This window comes from Acyrthosiphon pisum, chromosome A1 (assembly GCF_005508785.2).
Source record: "Acyrthosiphon pisum isolate AL4f chromosome A1, pea_aphid_22Mar2018_4r6ur, whole genome shotgun sequence".
NCBI lineage: Eukaryota > Metazoa > Arthropoda > Insecta > Hemiptera > Aphididae > Acyrthosiphon > Acyrthosiphon pisum.
In genome coordinates, this window is record NC_042494.1 from 90,359,802 (window position 1) to 90,380,211 (window position 20,410).

Sequence of the window (20,410 nt, forward strand, 5' to 3'; positions counted from 1 at the left end):
AATTAGTTTATCGGCTTCATAAAACAATCATCCATTTAATGTGTTATTTTTAAAAACTCATTAAGTGGTTTATGTTTAAATCTAGATAGTGACTACTGCAATATTAGATGGTTGCTTTTCATGATCAAAATATAAAATACATACCCGGATGAAAAATATGTATTATACTCGTATTACCTATTATTATTTAATTATTATTAATGTTATAAAAACTATACTCTGTTCCAAAAGAGAATATCTGCACATTTTATTCCCTTTCCACTACCTATGCCGTTATGTATGAGATATGCATTAATAGACAGAAACCGGTCACCACCTGGTATATTCTCTTTTGGAACAGAGTATACGTTAGGAACCAAATTTACTTATTCTATTCTATAAATTGTTTTATTTATCTTGTCCCAAGTTTTGTTGCTAGGAATCTATGTAATTTATTTTTCAATCTTTTTTACTGAGTGAATGAATTTATTTAGGCTCAACATAGCAGTGGTAAAAGTGGAGTTTGTTTAAACTCTCTGATGTTCCTGACAAAACACATGGGCCAAAGATTGACACACTTAAATTTGGCCGATAATCGTCTCTCGGGGATTACTCAATTAGTCAATTCTTTAGCTGTAAGTATTTAAAATGTATTATTTTATAACTTCTCGAAGTTATTGATATATTTAATTGTACTAACTAAATTACTTGTTTATTGGGCATTTTAAAAATGAAGTTTGATAAATTATCAGTTATAGGAATGTTAAATAATGTAGTAATTCAACTGTTTTTTGTCATAAAAATGGGTCTAAAGTTGTTCGGTAATAATTTCAGTATATAAATTGTATACATTTTGTTAGTTTATTATCATATTATTTTATATACTTAAAACATTATTCGGAGACTAATAAATTGTATTATTTTAATTATTCTATGTAACCATTATCGTTTTGAATTCTTTCTATAATGACACAAATGAATGTATTTGTTTGTTTGCCAAATATTATTGAATTTTATCAAAGCAGTATGGAGTCAACTTAATATTGAAAGTTTATACATCCAATTCATATATTATGGTTTCTTATTTCAGACGCACTGCCCAAATCTCCAATCTTTGGATTTGACTAAAGTCCGGATGGTTGGTAATACAGGAAATCTTCATATTGAACGTTTACAAGAAGGATGTCCAAAATTGCGTGTACTACGAATGTCTACTAGCCAACTATGTCTAAGTAATGTTCCATTGAATGAGCAAGCCTTATCTCCTGGTTTTCCACTTTTGGAAGAATTAAGTGTTGCTACAATTTCTAATGATCTAAATGTCTCTGGACAACCATTTATTGATGATCAAGCACTTGAGAGGATACTAAAAACATCGCATAAATTGTATGTGCTTGATGTTAGAGGATGTTCTAAAGTAACAGATTCAAGTCTAGTTAGGATACCTGCATGGGATTTGACCCACCTATATTTATCAGGTAAATTGTTATAATTTGATGGTTCAGAAACGGTTCTTTATATAATGTAAATACTTATTTGTTTTTATTAAGGATCTTTTGTTACTCGAGTATCAGATTCTGGTCTTGATCTGATATGTAAAAAGTGGAGTCATAGTCTCATAGAAATCGATCTATCATGGTCAACCAACACTACAATACTGGATGCAGCTGTTTTTGCAATTTCAGAACAGGGAGAAAAATCTATGCTTAGGTACTTACTACAACTTGTTTTTAATTTGTTAAATATATATTTATGTATGGACATTCATTTATTTTTAGAAAAATGGATCTTACTGGTTCCTCTGTTAGTCTTGAACCAGTAAAAGCTGTATTAAATAATTGTCACCGTCTCAGCGCCTTAAACTTAGCATCCTGCCGAGGCCTACCTAGAGGCATCAAAAGGCTGTATAAAGGTCACTCATTGACTGAATTACGAGCACAGCTTAATAAACCTGATTCATCTCAAGAATCTGAAGATGGAGGCGGCTAGATTTAACTTTAAGGTACCTTCCATTTCTTTTTTTACTGTTTTTATTTATTTATTTTTTTTTTTTTTATTACTTTTTTACATGTTATGTTTAAACAATTGAGAGATTGTTGGTCAATGTGATAGTTATAAATTTACATTAATATTATTATTATTATTATTATTTTTTTTTTTTTAATATTATTAATTATTCTGCCCGATATATTAAGTAATAGTACAAATTAAAAAAATTACATTTTTCATATTATTTTTCTCCATGAAAAAATTTAAACAAAACATAATATAATCGTATATTGATATCCTTTTTTGTTGATTTGCCCACTGTAATTTTATATAATGTCATAGATTTTATTTCAAAACCATTAGATGTATTATAATTATAAAGTTAAATACATGTTTTTATATATATTTCTAAAGTAATAAGTCAATTACATATATGGCTTTAGATGCTATCTAACCGATATTGTCGAAGATAAAAACATGTTTGTAAATTTGTATTCTGTGTCTGTTAGAAACCAAGCTCCTTTGAATGATTATGTGAGTTATCTCCACAGTATACACTATACATGCAGTATTATTTCTTCCTAGTTAAAACAATAGTTTATGTTCATATAAATGTATTGGACATTATCACAAATATTGTACTTTTAATAATGATTTTATCAATACAATTTAATTAGTTTATATTATGAAGATAAACTGCGTTTCAAACAAAAAGTTAACTGAATAGATGAAATTTCTAAAAGAAATAGTTATACATACATCATTTTTTAAACTTAAAATAAATGAAAAACTTTTCTTATATATTTTTTTTTTTTTTTGACTAGCTTATGAAGATGATCCAATGATTGTAAAACCAGTTTTTTTTAACAAAATTATAATTTTAGTAAATAAGAAATATATTCCAACATTTTTATAAAATTAAATTATTAATTTTTTTAAATAAATACGTGGTAATATTTAAAAATTCACAATTAGACAAATTAAGTATAGAGCATGCGTCAAGTTGACTTGTGTATGGCCTACACGCTTGTCAGTTTTTTATTTTTATCAGTGATATCAATGTATGATATATTTAAGGCTTAAGACGGCATTACCATTCCTACAATTTTTAAGACATTTTTTTTCTTTTACTATTATTATTTAAAGAAAGTGGAATAAAATTAATACTAAAACTTCTAAAACATAATTTTTATTTTTTACTTATTAATTCTATATTTTTGTAACCAAACAAAAATTTGTTTTTATGAGCAAGAGCTTTTTAAGGAATCACAAGTACCTTTAAATGTGCACACAAAACCCCATAACTATCCATTATATTCTAAGTTGAATAAGTTATGTTATAGTTAATCTAATTCTTTTTGTAAATATTTTCTAATGTTTGTTATAACTGATTAGTTACCTTTACCTTCATTTTTAGTATTATGTTTTAAAAAAAAATTATTGTTTCGAAATTGCTCCCTAAAGCACATTTTAAAGATTTAAATATATTAGGTTATGTAATTTTTATTTATATAACATAAATTTATGATAATATATTCTGTTTGAGAATTAATGTTTTTACAGAATAACATCTCACATTTATTTATCTCCCTTATTGATTATTTTAAATAAACTTATTTTTATCAAATAGTGGCAAATATATTAAAAATATATTATCGTAAATTCATAACCATGTAAATATCATTAAACAAAAAAATGTCATACCTTTTACAGCAATATTATTTTAAAAATGTCCTTATCTTTTCTCCAAAAAAAGTATATAGTTTATGCTTACTAACCTCAACTAACATTTATATATTGTTTAGCCATAGGTGCACATTTTAATTTACAAATATCTTATAATTACACATAAAATTTAATATTAAATATTATGTTTTTGTATAACATAATACACATAATATTAAATATTTAGTAAGTCCCATTTGATAAGATAAATTAAATTCATTAGTTATGAAAGTTTTTTTATTTCTTTTTTTATACAATAAACAAAAAAACTTTATATTATTCAATGTCAAAATTAATTTCCCAGTATTTCAATCATAAATTTATACATGTCTAATTATTTTATATTTCATTTGTTAAATGGACTAAATATATGTACGGATATACAGTGTTTTTTTTTTAAATTCCACAAAAAACAAACTCAAAATAGAATTCATTGATGATTACAAATTATTGTGTTACTACCTATTCCTAATATTTTCTTTAAAATTTTAAGTAATTGAAATGATAAGAATATCAAAGTTATTGTAGTCATTATTGTTATCGCTTAATTAACTAACCTCTATATGAATGGAAATCTTGTATAATTATTATTCTTCAAAATTCTGTCTTGTAAAAAAATTTTAATTAGCATGTATTTTAATATTGTTAAAATTATTGTTTGAAGATCTTGAGTATTATTTTTTCTTTAACTAAAAAAATAACTGTTACTACATTTACGTCTGGGGCCAAATCATTTTCACGTCTTCTACTCTAAACTATTATCAGGTAAATAAAAAGCAATTCTTTATCATTTTATTTCTATCCATAATGCCACAACATTTGTATAAATTATAATGTTTTGTTTGTTTGTTAAGATAGTTGAATTATGTTGTTTTTTATTATTATTATTTTTAATTTAATTTTTTATAATATAAATATATACATATATCTTATTATTGCTGTACATAACAAAGAATGTTCTAATATAGATTATTATATTTTGTCCATAAAAATGTAAAATATATATTGTTGAGACTGTAAAGACGTATGTAAATGTATTGTTTATACATATGAATATAAATTTAAAATATACACAAATACTTGGATTTTTAAAATCATTAAACATGGTGGTTTTATGCATATTATCAACAAAATTCCAATCGCCTGTCTGCATTCATTGTTTTTTTTTCTGTATATACAAGTATATACTGTGATTTTTGAAAACTAATATTGACTGTGGTTAAAATACAAATAAAAAACAATTAAGTACACGTTTGAAAGCTTATAATGAAAAATATTAGCATAATAACCTATTAATACATTTAAAATTTTTAAAAAAATTATTTTGCCTATGACACTAATGTTATAACTATAAATTTATCCTCAATTTACATTAATAAGATGGGCATTGGATTAAATTGGTGTTTTTGTTGCATAAATGTAGAAACCATTATTTTCTATAGATTTTTTAAACTCAGGTATTGTATTATTTATTGTTAGGTTGAAAATATCATTAGGATTTTTATGTTGTTATATTTTAAAAATCCAACCATTTTGATTTGGCTTATAAAAATTATTTATGTTTTCTTTATGTATAAATAAATAAATTAGCATCATAATAATTTTTCTGCTATGTTAGAATTATTATGAAATTGATTTTGTGGAAAAAAGTCGCTCTCTATTTGAAAAAATTGTTATTTGGATATAATATAATTATAAATTATAATTAATAAAATATTTTGTCAGTTATTTATTTGTATAACCTAAATATGTATATTAACTATAATAGTAAGTATATTAACTTTAATTAATATACATTCTTTAAATGTTATACTGAAATAGAATATCATAAGAACATAAGAAAAATTTTTTAATTCAAGGTGAGCAATTTGGTTTTGTTATCATTTAAATAGTTCAACAATAAGGTATAGTAATAATGCAATTACTATTCAGTATTACTTAAGCTTAGGGCTAGTTGTACCATCTCCGATTAAAGTTAACCAAAGTTTAATCCGCCAAATTTTCCAGGTTAAATATCTGTTATCAGCTGATTAAGCATAATCGAAGTTTAACCGTGGACGGTACAACTTGGCCTAACAGTACATTTTGAGGTGTTATTATTAATAATATTGAATTTGATCAACATAATATGAATTCTTTAAGAGCTGAATCATTTTTATAATATCGAAACACTAATGCAGTTGAGTATTTTATAAATTATCAATAGAAAATTAAAATTTTACTTAATTCAGAGCAAATTAAAAAAATCATTTAAATTTGTATCTTCTGCCTATATCAAAGAAAATTAAGGTTTTTTTTATTTGTGTTAAGATTGAGTTAATTATTTTTATTTTATTTTTTATTTAGACATAGAAATTATTTTTATAGTATCAATCATCTTTCCTAGAAAAATAAATTTTATCTAAATTTGGTAGAAATCAATTGATAAATTTTTAATTTAGGTACTGTTATTTTTATTATTATTACCCGGTATATGTCAATCAATGTTAACTTGTACAACTGCACTGTGCACACTCTTCTCAAGCAATGTCAAATCCAAAACTACACTTATATGTTATTAACTAATAATAACAATATTTACTTGTGACGGTTTATGAATTACATTATATTATATTAGTTGAAGTGGACCGTGATAACTTTAATGGTTGATCGTCATAGTCCTGTAAAAATTGGTATTTTATACACAACAGGCTAAGGGTAAAACAAGTATTCCATTTAAGCTTAAATTTTTATTTTTTAGCTTCTATTAAAAGTTTCCCCATTCCCTTTTAGTATATTACTTTATTATATAAATACTAAATAAGTACCCTTGGCCAGATATTATGTAGGTATATAAAATTATGTAACCCGTGTAACCTATTATCATTGATTATAAATACAGTAAGTATAATTATAAAAATACTAAATAATAATATAGTATCATTGAGTATAACTATAAATTAAATAAACTAATATTGTTATACTCAATGATGTTTTTAATTTTAAATTTTTTATATACCTTTTTTAATATCAAATGGGTATAAATGAACATTTAATGTAGAATAAACTATTAAATTTTAGATGGTATGTATGTAATATGTAAATATACCCATTTCAAGGAAATTTAAATTCAAAATTATTTTTGGAGGTGTTCAAGACGCGAGTGAATTTTCTGAAAAATTATTTTTTTTTTATAAAAATTCTTATACAAATCAAATGTAATATAAGTTTATAATATTTAATTAAAATTTAAATAGGTTCTACCAATCTACCTATCTAATGTTACTTTTCAGTAAATTATTAAAATCAAAAAATGGTTCTACTTTTCAAGCCTCTATTAAAACTTAATATTTTATGAAAAAAAAAATTTCAATTTTTGAAGTCAACTGATCGGCTCGTTTATTTTGTAAAAGGCTAAATAAATCCAATAATTTTATAAGATACCAAAATCAGACTTTCTATTATATTTTATTAAATTATTATTATATTATGTTCTATATTTTTATCTACTGGCTACTTTACCTTTCTCAATGATTGTCTCCAATTTTCCTACTAATATCTTCATTAACCCAGTTGGGGAAAGATCTTCAATACATTTTAAACTTCTAATCAATATAAATATATAATCAAATAACAAATATATTACTAAATAACTTATGAAATTTGACATAGTTTTACTGGTCTGTATAATAATTCTATAGTTTTTACAAGAACAACATATTTTCAGTGTATTTAAAACAATGGACTCTGTGTAAATAAATCTGGGTCTTCATCTTTATTTCCTTCTTCAGCATAGATTTCTAAATTTAAATGTTCACAGTCAATACTGCGCATTGGCACTATTGCAGGTGATGTTAAAATTGTATCTTTTTTTTCACAAGGTATTAATGGAAATTCCTAAAAATTAAAATTCATTAGATGATTTTTAAAGATTTTCCACTAAGTTTAAGGTGAAAAGTACAAAATATTTTCCATAAAAATTATGCCACATGAATATATCAGTCAACTTGAGGAGTTAAATGCCCATTTTTTAAATATGACATTTTTATTTTAGTTTTCATACTACAGTGAGTTCAACTCAATGTGATCACTGGTTTATAGAATCAACCATTTATTGGAATCAAAAAAGAAAATCCCAAACCAAGTCTTATGTTACTTATGTTAAATTGACCTCTTAATAGAATCGCTATGTATCGGATAATTGAATCACTTTTATACTTTTATGAACATTCTTATTGTTTAAATGGTATTTCAAACTGCTTAATTTATAACTCATTTTTTTTTTTTGAACTTTTCAATGGAGAGTGTATTGTTGTACGTCACGTTCACTTATTTTTGTACGTTGTGTACTCGTGTCGTTTAGGTTAATGAAGTTAGTGAACAAACATTTTTCTTAAATGTCGAGCAAAAGGAAAGATTAAAAAAAAAAAAAGAATCAGTGTTTGTTTCGATTAGTTAGAAAAATGTTTCCAAAGATTAGCCGCATTAGCTCTGAAAATTACCCAGCCTAAATCAAACAAAATTTAAAAAAATTGTAAGGAAATTGTTGAATATGGAGAATAAAAGTTCTCGAAAACGGAAACAAATTGTTTATTTAGAAGATTATTTGTTACAATGGTTTCAACAAGCTAAATAAATGTTTTATGGAATCAACAGGATAATAGAATAAAAATAGCCTGAACAATAAGTGAAACTCAGTTAAGTTAATTTGTTACACATTGTATCTAACATTACACAGATGTATAATATGTATTGATAGTTTTCCCACTTTAGTACCCGTAAACACATTGATATTAAGTTGATAAACTATTACTACTGATGTAGTGATTTCCTGCTACATGAAGGACATGATGGACAAGGATCATTTTGTATTAATGGCTCAATGCTAATTATCTTAAAATATAGTTTAGTTTTATTAATAATAATTTTAAGCAAGTGACAAAACCTCGTCAATACACCTTAGATTTTATATAATATACAATCTTTTCAATCTAAAAAAAAGGTTTTATTCAATTTGAGAAGCACATTCACATTTCAAAGGCTCACAGCCCCAAAATAGTGCTTAAAAACTAAAACCTTTAACTTTTACTCTTTCCTGAGAAACGATAAACTAATTAAATTAATAAATACATACTTCTGTATCCTTTTGAATTTCAATGGATGTTGTTTCAGTTGTATGAATGTGAATCTGAAATGTACAACTTGAAGGTAAAGGCTTTAACAGAGAATCACTAACTGTTAGTTTTAAACAGAAAGCTCTCAACATTTGTTCTAACTTTATTAAATATGGATCTCTTAAATTCCTTATTTATGAAAAAAAATAACATTAATTTAACATAATTAGGTATAACATAATAATAAATACTTACGAAAAATCTGATAAATTCAATTCAAGTTCAACATTACGAATGTTGAATACAAAACGTTCAACTACAACTCCAACCTTGTTATAAAAACAAACATCCAATTTGCACAATTTTTTTAATTTCAATAAACTTTTGACAGCATTGAGTGTACCGTTTATATAGGAATTCAACTTTGGATAAATAGAAACCTTAAAAATTATATAATAAAATACTGAAATAGATTTTATAAAAAAAACATGTCTTACATGCACAGGTACATTGTATTTCTTCTTTAGTTCAAAAATACCTTCTGGATATATTTTTCTTGCGTACAGTATACAATGAATAGATACTTCTATAAGTTCTATAAGTACAGATACACTATCTACAACACACATCAGATAGTTTTTATTTTAACTGTTAATAATAATATGTGTAAAAATGAGTTAACTGAAACTAGACCGATAAATTCTTGTATAATTTTTGTACAATTTCTAGAAATTTGATAAGCTAGACAGGTTTAAAACTAACCCACATTATCCCGCACCAAAATAATGAACCATGTAAATGTTATGGTCCAAACATCCCGATTCATTATTTTTCACACTGGTTCAGCCCAGCGAATTTCTAGTATGTATTTTTAGTACGTAGTATCTAGTATGTATTTAATTCCTAATATTTATTTATATTAATTTTCTTTAATTCGTAACTACATTTTTCTGGCTAAACATTTTAACATCTGAAAAGTGGATTCAAACCATTTAAATTTTAAATACAAAAACTTGAAACATATTTTCAGAATAACCAAAGTTAAGTATAACAATTGTAATTAAATATATAATAATGCATGAAAGCATACAAACTATAAACTTTTTTTAAAATCAATTAAAGAACCCGCAAGGCTGCAACGAACATGCTGTATAATAATGGTATTATTTATGTTATTTGATTTTTAATTACAATGAATCATACCCGAAATCTTTTCTTTACTCATTGCATTCTCTATTTTTGTTCTAGTCTTAAAGTTTCTAAATTAAGTGTGCTTTGATCTTTATCATAACAACAGTTCAAACTCAAAAGTTTTTAACTACACTACTACAGTTGGTACTTGTTTGGTGAATCTTGATTCCGGAGTTCCAGACTACAGACATAATATGTAACATTATAAACTATAATGATGTCAACTTGTCGTAACTCTTGTCCCAAAATAGTAAGATATCTTTATTTTATTATGTATCCACAGGGCACAGATAATGTATCTTTTATCTATGGTACAGATATAAATATAATAAACATAAGCTATATATATTATCCACCTTGGCCGTGATATCATAGAACAACCAAATAATAATAATAAAATTATCCACGGTTAAGACACAAAATAGATGAAATTATTATTTAATTAATATAATAATTTATTTAATATTTATTATTACATAATATTTATTTATTCAATAAATATGACTATACAATACTACTGTTCTATGCTACAAGTTACAACTCAAGTCTGTACTCCGTGTCTCCGTATAAAAATACAATACTTAAAAATATGTGTTTTGATTGTCTTGAAGCACTGTCTTAGAAGATACGACCACGATTAAAGATATCTTTAATCGTGGTTTTGAAGTTGATTTTATGTTGATTACAGATGAAGTAATCAACAATTTTGAGATAACACTATTGTGAACATACCCATTTCACATTTGCCTGCTGACAAAATATAGACAATGGTAATGATAATATCGACATAATATTATTATCTTTTATTATCTCATGTAGTCATGTACGAAATTGAGAAATTCTGAATTCCGAAAGTGGTACTCTAACTTGTAGTTTTCAAACAAATATTGAAAATTGTAATGAGCCAGTGTAACTTTCATATCTCGTTTTAGAAACATAATTCTCAAATCTATCATCTATATTAGCTATTAAGTACCTTCATCATTTTAGTCAAAAATTCTAAACAAATGTTCAATGATATAAAATATTTTTAATAGTTAGGTAATTAGTATTTCTAGTATAATATTCAGTCAGACAGTATTATATTTGAATAATTAAGTTTTCCAGCATAAATTTATCATGGTATGTATGTAATTGATATATTTTAATATATTTTGTTTAGTTAGATACCTACCTAAATAACTATGAAATTGGTAGGTATAGCTAGGTATAAGTATCATATTATGGGATGGCGGCGTCGCGGAAGAATGCAAAAGCAGTCCCCGCGACATCGTCGGTTAAAACTGAAAAAAAAAGGTATAATATTAAGGTAGTTTGGAAGTAAATTTTTAGTCTTAATCCTAAATGTATAATATACAGAAAAAATATAAATAGTGTGAAAAAAATAAAAAATGTTTACATATTTTTTGTGCTTTTTTATCTGCAATATTTTTTTTTTAAGAAATAGTATTTAATCAAAAAAATACAATTAAACAATTTTTTTATTCAAAAAATTGTATGTTGCCATCTTGTAGTTTTCAAAAGTATTATTTAACCCTTTCCTAGTATCGATCGCTGTTATACATAAATAATAATGTTAAAACTAATTTACCTTTAATACTATTAAATTACAATAGATACCTAAATACCTAATTATTCTATTCTGTGCTAATTACAATAGTGTTTGCACTTTTGTTATAAATGTGTAGGGATAATAAATATATGTATAACTAATGCAGCATTATTCTAAATATAGAATAAAAAGAATATTAATTTTTTTCAAATTATTAATTAATTCTGTTTGTATGTTCCTTATAAAATTATTATCCTAGTCGTTTAATAGAGTTGAGGAAGAATCGTTTAGCACAACTTTTGATATTGGATCATTACCTAAACACTATGAATTTAATGAATTTATATCAGATGAAGATACAGAATCAGACAGAGATGATTTACCACGACTTGTACTTATGGGCTTAAGAGGGTAAATTGTTGTATAAAGAATTGTTTATACTTTGATTTATATTTATCAAACTTTTAAGGAGTGGGAAAACTTCCATACAGAAAGTCGTTTTTCAAAAAATGTCACCGAACGAAACCTTATTTATTGGAAGTAATAATTCAATGTTAAAAGATGTTGTTAATAATTCAGCATTTGTGAATTTTCAAATTTGTGACTTTCCTGGTCACTTTGACTTTACTGATTCTGAATATGATGTACAATCTATACTTCAAGGATGCCAATCACTTGTATTTGTAATTGATGCTCAAGTAAATATATAATTATTTATATTTTATAAGATTAATTTAATATAAATTAATCTTCTATATTATAAATTCATTCTTTCTAAGGATGCTATAGCTAGTGCACTTAATCGTTTACATTCAGTTGTAACAAAAGCCTACAAAATAAATAAGAATATAAAGTTTGAAGTTTTCATTCATAAAGTAGATGGACTCACAGAAGATACTAAAATGGAAACTCAAAGAGAAATCCACCAAAGAGCTAATGATGATCTTGTAGATTCAGGTAGTTTTTAGACTTAAAACTTTGATTAAATTGTAAAAGTTAACTGCCATATTGATGAAATGTTTTATCAATTCATCACATTGAAACGAATACTAACTTTTTGTTCAGGAGACGAACAAAAAATATATATTAGTTTCCATTTGACGTCAATTTATGACCATAGCATATTTGAAGCATTTAGTAGAGTTGTGCAAAAAATGATTCCTCATTATGCAACTCTTGAAAATTTTCTGAACATCATTATATCAGTAATATTTATATTTTTTGTATTAATATTCATTTTTTTGTTGTACATTAGTTTTATAAATAATTTTATTTCAGACGTCTGGAATTGAAAAAGCTTTTTTATATGATGTGAAAACTAAAATATATGTAGCAACTGATTCATCACCGGTCGATATTCAAAGTTATGAACTTTGTTGTGATATGATTGATGTTGTTATAGACTTATCAAATATTTATGGGTAAATAATTTATAGATTTTATTTATTATTAAAAGGTGTTTGGTTCAATGTCACTATATTTTTTAGGTTGGGCGAAAATCCAGGATTAATGAATGATCCAGCTTTCGATGATCAAAGTTCAAGTCTAATTAAACTAAATAATGGTACAATTTTATATTTAAGAGAGGTATGCAGTTTTTTGGCACTTGTATGCATACTAAGAGAAGATAACTTTGAAAAACAAAGTGAGTTACAAAATGTCACACATTTTATTCTATTTAACATTCTATGATACATACAAATTTATTTTTTTTTAATTTTATTTTTATTTGTAGGAATTATAGATTATAATTTTGTGATTTTACGAAAAGGTATACATAAACTTTTTGAATTAAAAGATAAAGAAAAAGAAAGTATTGAACCCAGAAAGCCACCATCATATAAGTAATTAATAATTTAATTTACTTATGTTTGAATATTATACCTATTACTACAATTTTACTTTATTTTATGATATTATGTAAGTTTATATTTAATTATTTATAAAAACAATTTAGGTAATCATTGTAAAACTTTTAAAACTAAAATTGTGTAATAAAACAAATATAAAATTAATAAATTATCATTAGTTGGTTTTATAAATAACATTTTTTGTACATTAATTATTATTTAAGCAAGGAATTATTTTGCCACATTAAAACAGAATATTTTTCCTTAATATGAATACTAGTATTATATTACAATATGAAGGGTATTCATAGAATATGTACTTTTATTTTTTATAATCACTATTATAGTATCCATGTACTAATATTACTTCGCCATTCAACCTTGGCCACACTTTTTTCTGTCTACCTACCATGGACAATGATGAGTTGATTGTTATTCTCAAACCACTCTATATCAAAATGATTCATCAACATTGTGAAAAATCAGTTATGCAATTGATGGGGGAAAAAATCACAATGAAATTTCTCGAGTAGAACAAGTACTATTGTTGTTAATACACTTTGGAAGTTAAAAATAGATCACAGTTGGAAACTTTTTCAACGAAAAGCTAGTATAACTTAATAACTTAGTAAAATTACCACTGACATTTTCTGAATTAAAGTTGCACTACACTAATACATGACCCAAGAAAAAAATAGAGAAATTAGTTTTATTGGATACCCCAAGACACTTGTATAAAAATAAAATCAGAGTTTACGAAAACCTCAATTTAACTATGTGGAAATTACATATACATATAATTATTAAAATAATATTGAAATTTGAAAGACATAGCATTATAATATTTAAAAATTGTAACTACATTATTATAAAGCAAACTAGAATTATACATATACGTATAAAAATGAAATATTATAAATAACTTAAGACACTTTACGTAAGTGGAATTTATTTTATTTATTTACTTAATTATCAATATTTATATTGAACAATTATAATATTATATTAAAACAATTTGCTTGAATTTTTTTATAATAAACCTTTAAACTAAAAACATTAAATTATATATTCCAATGGCCCAAAATTTAAAAACTAATATATTGTGGTACATTATAATAATTAAAAATACCATTATGAAAAAAAAATTAAAAATATACATTTCACCAATTAATACATTTGTTATTGTATGGAACTATTATGTTTAACATCAAAATATAGATTAGTTAATATTGCATATGAACATGTAAAACAAAAAATATATACACAAAATCTTTTTCCCGTTAAGCTTGCCAATTTGAAATATCTAGATATTTTTCTTGCCAAATTCTGAGAAAACCCCATCATTAATAACACAATTATGTGTATATTATCATGTGGTTCTTTTGACGTATATAATTCAGGTATTGCACTGAGTAGAAATGGCACTACTATTGACTAGAAAAGACCAAACGTAAAAATATTAATAATTTAAAATAAATATACAGTATCAATACAATTGTTATCTTATCGTAAGTATATGAAATAATGTCAAATTATATTAACTATGTATAAGCAGAGGCTGAGTCTAGCTTTGTTCATATTAATGCAATCCAATGGACAATATCTTATACAATCAAGGCTGTCACAGAAAAAAAAATTTGGGAATCAATATTTTTTTAATATAAATACTGGACACTTTAGTGGGGGTGACCCGGCGGCCAAGTTGTACACATAGGAGTGGTTTGTTCCGTGGCAGCGCCTGACGCATCGTTGTAGTGGGGACAGCATCTGACTGGCGCGGAACAAAAACTGGTCGCCGCCAGGTCATTGTCTTATTTTGATAGTATATGATAATTTTATGGAAGAAGGGTAAATACTGGCCTTTAATTTTTACAAGTAGAAATTATCATCAAAACAAATAAAATGTTCTAAAAAACTCTTTGAAATTAATATTTAAAAATAAGTTAATAGCGATTAGCGGTTGTAACATGGCACACATTTTAAATTACACATACATGATGACAACCTGACAATTAACTGACATACATTAACCAAACAATTTTAAGACACACTAAAAAAAAACTAATGGTAAATCTGAAGTGATAGTTTATTTATAGTTTTAGAATATTAAGTGTGCATAAAAAATAATGGATAAATATATTTGAATAAAGCAATGCTATGAAGACATAAGAAGTGAATATTATGATATCAGCAACTTAGGATAATAATGTGGTTTTTCAAATACTTTGGGAATTAAAAAATAATAAATTACATTATAATATTAATTTTTAATCAACTAATATGAAACTTTTCTAGTATTATGGGAAGTAAAATATGAATCTAGGTCAAAATATCCAATTTTAAAAATGTAGTAAAAAGTTTTTATATATAATGTGAAAATATAAAATAATATAATTACGGAGATTAGTAGATAATGCTGAATTTTAGTTAAAATTAGTTAAAATATTTTCTAATAAAATGAGCTCAAATATATTAACTTATAAAATTGCAAGCATAGAAAAACATTTTTTAGAAAACAAAAAGATATACACATATTTTGTTTTTGTAGTAGGCACCCACATGGCTACATAAATTGATCTAGAAACTTTTAGCTCATGACAAAAGAAATGGATGTTCTACACAAAATAGATAATGATGAAATTATTAAAATATTAATCTAAAAGCAGACTTTTGTTGAATAAGATTTTTAATTAAATATAAAAATATTGTTACATTAATAATTCAAATTATTCACTTTTATTGTGTTTATAAAGCCATAAAGGTACGTCTTAGACTGTTGTCAATGAGTTAATTATTGTAAACATAAGCTGTTCACAGCTTGTATCAATGGAAATAGTTATACATTTTGCTAAAATTTAATATTTGGTAAATTAGTAAGTAGGCCAGTATTCTCCTGGGCCTAAATATCGGCCCATGAGTTGAATTTTTAATTTATATCATAAGCTATGATATAAAAATAAAAAAAACTATATTATAAATACAATTATATCATAATATATTATTTGACTACAACAACTAATGTTTGTGAAATATATTTTGTGATATTATTGCAATTAAAATAATTTATTTACTATTATTAATACAGCGTATCTAAATTGAATTAATTTTACAATTTAATATTTGAGCTAATTTTGTTAGAAAATAAAATGTTATCTTATAATCTGGGTAATTAAATTATTTTACATTTTGACCAATATTTTATTTCATATTTTTATTTTATAATAAACATTTTTTTTAGATTTTCAAATTTGGATATTTTGACCGATTACCATAAAATATATATTTTGAATAGTTTTATTTTCCTCGGAATAGAAACAGAACTTTTATTTTTATAATACAATTATAATATCTATTTCAATGTTCAATTATATATTACTTACATTACCAAATAAAAATCCTAAGTCATAGTAAAATAATACTAAAACAAATTGAGATAATACAACGTGTAAGGTTGTAATAGATTGTAATTTAATTTCATATTTAATATCGTTGGAATGTAATTGTGGATTGAAATGATTTTGTTCATAGTTAAAAACTTTTTGGTCCTCAAGAACTGTTGGTATCACATTTTCTATAAGACATTTTGGAACAGGAGAATAGAGCAATTCAGATTTCTGTGTACAGTTCTCTGAAAAAAAAAAAAAAAAACATTAATTAATATTTTTTGAAATTTATTAAGATACATAAATTAAATAGTGGGCCATAGCAACTTTCAGTTTTCTGATGTATAATGTATCTTTTATTTCAAAAGAATAAAATACAGGTGTTCTGCTATAATGATCAAAAAGTTTTTTTTCATTTAAAAAATTAAATAAAATCCTAAAAAAGGGTAGATGACTTAGAGAAAATTGTTTAAATCTAAATTATATTAAATAATATGTATTACCTGATGTGTCTTTTATAAATTCTGATTGTTCATTTAATATACTTTGGGTTTGATTAGAACTTATGGAAGTAATTTTTTTTAGTCTAACTTCTGAATTCTCTAATATTCTTCTGCGTCTTGCTTCACGTTTTTCTTCAACATTCATTATACAATTTGTATAATTATAACATTCAGTTGGTAAGTCAGAAAAAAATTACTTGCAAAATTCTTCTAATATTAATTTAGAGATATAGAATTCAAATTTGTTTATATAAAAATTAAAATTAAAAGTTAAACATCTCACTTTATCTTTATAATTTTGATGTCAAGAGTCTTGACTCAAAACTGGACAGAGGGCAGTCCACGGGGCATGGACCACGATTGATTTTTAAAATTTTAAAACATAAAAGTTTTAAGATAATAATATTATCTTGTTACAGCCCACGGCTATAGATACTAGTATCTATTGCCGTGTTACAGCCTCGAAATAATATACACTGATACCACAGAACCTGAGTGCTCACGGCTGTGAGTGATAAGAGAAAGTGGTAAGAGTGGTAGACGGCTTTTGACCATGTTTTTTGGTGGTGTTGCACAACTTTTATTAGTCGGGGTTATTTTTGATTTTTTTTGTCTTAACACTCTTAACGCAGCGCAGTTATTCGATAGTTTTATTCCGGGACTGAATAGTTAAACCCAAGGTAAAAGCTATCGAATGACTATTCAGTATTCGATGGTTTAATTCATAAACCGAATAGTAAAAACTATCAAAATACAATTCAATAGTTTAATTCACAGACTGAATCAGGGCCGGACTGGGTCACAAATTTCTACCGGGAAAATCAAAAAAATCGGCCCACTTAAGTATATTTATAAAAACAACCCTAAAATAACATATATTTTCATATAAAATGATTGTATATTATTTTGAGGATTTGAACACTTAATATTATTATTAAAAATTAAAAAAATTAAAAATTGGTTAGTACAAAAAAATGTTATCATTTTTATTTAAAATACATATGTTTAGGCTCCAGAATACACATTAATACACATTAATAATCTAAGACCGTGTTAATACATATTAAGCAATTTGTTAAGGTTCGAGCTGTTTTGCGAAATTGTGTCCACCGAGCACATTATTACACCTTAGTTCAGCCGCTACAGTGGCACCGGAATAGGTGGGAGGTTGTGTTATGATAATTGTTGCACATTTTAGGCGGTGCAGACGTGGATTACGATAAGGTAGGGATTGCCGATTAATGAAGAGAATAATATTATGACACAACAACACAAGCATCTTTTTTGACAATTTATACATTTTTTCATATCTATTTTGAGGAATAACCTTAATTCTAAATAGTTGTCTAATACAATCGCATTAGAAAATGTGTCTATGTCTGTCGACAGGATAAGCCTTAACCGATAAACCTAATAAAAAAAACGTCCCTACGAGTACAAGCGACCCACCGGGAAACTCCCAGTAGGTATCCCGCCTGCCCAGTCCGGCCCTGGACTGAAAAATAAAAATTATCAAGAAATAACTTTGAATATGTAATTAAATTAAAATCGAAATTATTAGTTATTTATATAAATTAGTGTCACGTCATATCCCTCCTTCCATTTTAGATTCTAAGCGGTTTATTCTAATATTGATTTTACAATAGTTGTGTTTTTTATTTATTTATCTAATTTTTTTTCATGTTTCTCATAACTATTTGGGTCAGTAAAAATCAGGGTTTTGCACCCGAACGTAACCCGAAACACGAAACAAGAAACTTGAATTAACCCAAATATTGATATTGAATCGAGTCAATGCTACTTTTATGTGTTTGAACTGAGTCCAGGGTATTATCTTAATATCTTTGAATTGAGTCCGTATAGATAAAATGTCATAATACAGAAATATTAAAATTGACAGATTTAACTTTTTAAAATCTGTATCATTTAAATTTTTACCAGGCACCGGCAACTATTTAATTATTAACATTATTATATTACACGCCAAAATTTCTTAATACTTATTATTATTATAATATGATTATAACAAACTATTTAGGTAATTATTAACATTTTTATATTACACATAATTATTATTATTTTTGATTGACTTTTTATACTTATTATTATTTATTATATGATTAAAAAAAAAAAAGGCGGGTAAGTGGATGTCGCTCTGCTGTACAGTAGGTTACAAGTGGGTAACTGTATGATGGATAGTATTAAATTTGAATTCAATGATATAATATCACTGTATAAGAAAAACGATTCTGAGCGGAGACGGCATGTCAGTCTAGGTCACGATTTAAGATAGTATACTATCTTAAATCGTGGTCTATGTAGAGAGCCTTGATATTAAATATCTTTAATATTATGATATTTCTTTAATATTATGATATTTAATATCAAGGCTCTCTAACAATATCCATTAGGTACTTATAACGCGTTATACATCAACAACAAACCGTGATACTATCATAGATAAATAATAGTATACTTTATAAGTTTCAAGTACCCACGAATAATACTATACAATCATAACAAAATAACTAAAATAGTTATTCTAGGTTTTAATATGTAATTTCGTCCAAATATGAACTTAAAATGACTAAAAAAATAAACTGTGCTTATGTATTTTTTAGATGTTTTGGTAACAGAATTAATTACTTACGTGGAATTTTGTTTTAAATTTTCAATCCTTAGATATAAAAGTTGAACATTTTGTCAAAATTTGATCTTTAATGCTTATAAAAAAAATTGTGCCTATGTATTTTTAATATTTTTAACTACTATTGTAACAATATATCAAAAAAATAAATAAATAAATAAAAAAAAATAAAAAAAACACACATCATTGTAAAATCATACATTCATCGTTCCACTCAGAATCTACAACAGTGTACCTATACAATCATACATAATAATTATTATTTTTAAATTAATTAACTCTTTATACCTATTATTATTATTTTGATTAAAAATACAATCACACACATTTTTTTGGGAGACTACTCATCCGACCACGCACGGCACCAAGGGGTGGCAAGGTGGGGCTCTAGCCCCCCCCTCCCAGAAAACAGATCAGCTCCCTCGCCAGCCCCCTCACTGAAAAATATGTACAATATAATAAAGTCATAATACATTATTTAAATAAGAGCCACATCAA

The 20,410-nt window shown here is 25.2% G+C and overlaps 4 protein-coding genes across 6 annotated transcripts; 2 read left to right on the forward strand and 2 right to left on the reverse strand.

Moving 5' to 3' along the window:
* Positions 1-159: 159 nt before the first annotated feature.
* On the forward strand, positions 160-2,891 carry LOC100169400 (F-box/LRR-repeat protein 6). 2 transcript variants are annotated; one of them, XM_029487749.1, is made up of 5 exons: positions 160-614; positions 1,070-1,457; positions 1,530-1,689; positions 1,758-1,981; positions 2,793-2,891. In XM_029487749.1, the coding sequence occupies exons 1-4, from the start codon at positions 519-521 to the stop codon at positions 1,966-1,968; spliced, it is 855 nt and encodes a 284-aa protein (XP_029343609.1). In that variant the 5' UTR covers positions 160-518; the 3' UTR covers positions 1,969-1,981; positions 2,793-2,891. The 2 variants fall into 2 exon arrangements, with proteins under 2 accessions (XP_029343609.1, XP_016656456.1); XM_016800967.2 differs by lacking the exon at positions 2,793-2,891 and having other exon boundaries at positions 162-614; positions 1,758-2,304.
* A 4,396-nt stretch (positions 2,892-7,287) lies between these two features.
* Positions 7,288-10,638, reverse strand: LOC100160515 (mitotic spindle assembly checkpoint protein MAD2B). Its single transcript, XM_003241559.4, has 5 exons — positions 9,990-10,638; positions 9,284-9,402; positions 9,042-9,226; positions 8,807-8,975; positions 7,288-7,569 (listed from the first exon to the last, which is right to left on the reverse strand). The coding sequence occupies exons 1-5, from the start codon at positions 10,009-10,011 to the stop codon at positions 7,405-7,407; spliced, it is 660 nt and encodes a 219-aa protein (XP_003241607.1). The 5' UTR covers positions 10,012-10,638; the 3' UTR covers positions 7,288-7,404.
* Positions 10,639-10,723: 85 nt separating this feature from the next.
* On the forward strand, positions 10,724-13,742 carry LOC100166642 (ras-related GTP-binding protein C). 2 transcript variants are annotated; one of them, XM_008180501.3, is made up of 8 exons: positions 10,724-10,747; positions 11,789-11,940; positions 11,999-12,227; positions 12,309-12,486; positions 12,595-12,734; positions 12,808-12,950; positions 13,017-13,174; positions 13,265-13,742. In XM_008180501.3, exons 1-8 carry the CDS (start codon positions 10,745-10,747, stop codon positions 13,375-13,377), a joined length of 1,116 nt encoding a protein of 371 aa, XP_008178723.1. In that variant the 5' UTR covers positions 10,724-10,744; the 3' UTR covers positions 13,378-13,742. The 2 variants fall into 2 exon arrangements, with proteins under 2 accessions (XP_008178723.1, XP_001947384.1); XM_001947349.4 differs by lacking the exon at positions 10,724-10,747 and adding an exon at positions 10,789-11,099.
* Positions 13,743-14,319: 577 nt separating this feature from the next.
* On the reverse strand, positions 14,320-17,672 carry LOC100168712 (uncharacterized). Its single transcript, NM_001162324.2, is given in 3 exon segments — positions 14,320-14,813; positions 16,760-17,007; positions 17,266-17,672. Coding segments are annotated over 3 exon segments (648 nt in total). The 5' UTR covers positions 17,411-17,672; the 3' UTR covers positions 14,320-14,558.
* Between the last annotated feature and the right edge of the window lie 2,738 nt (positions 17,673-20,410).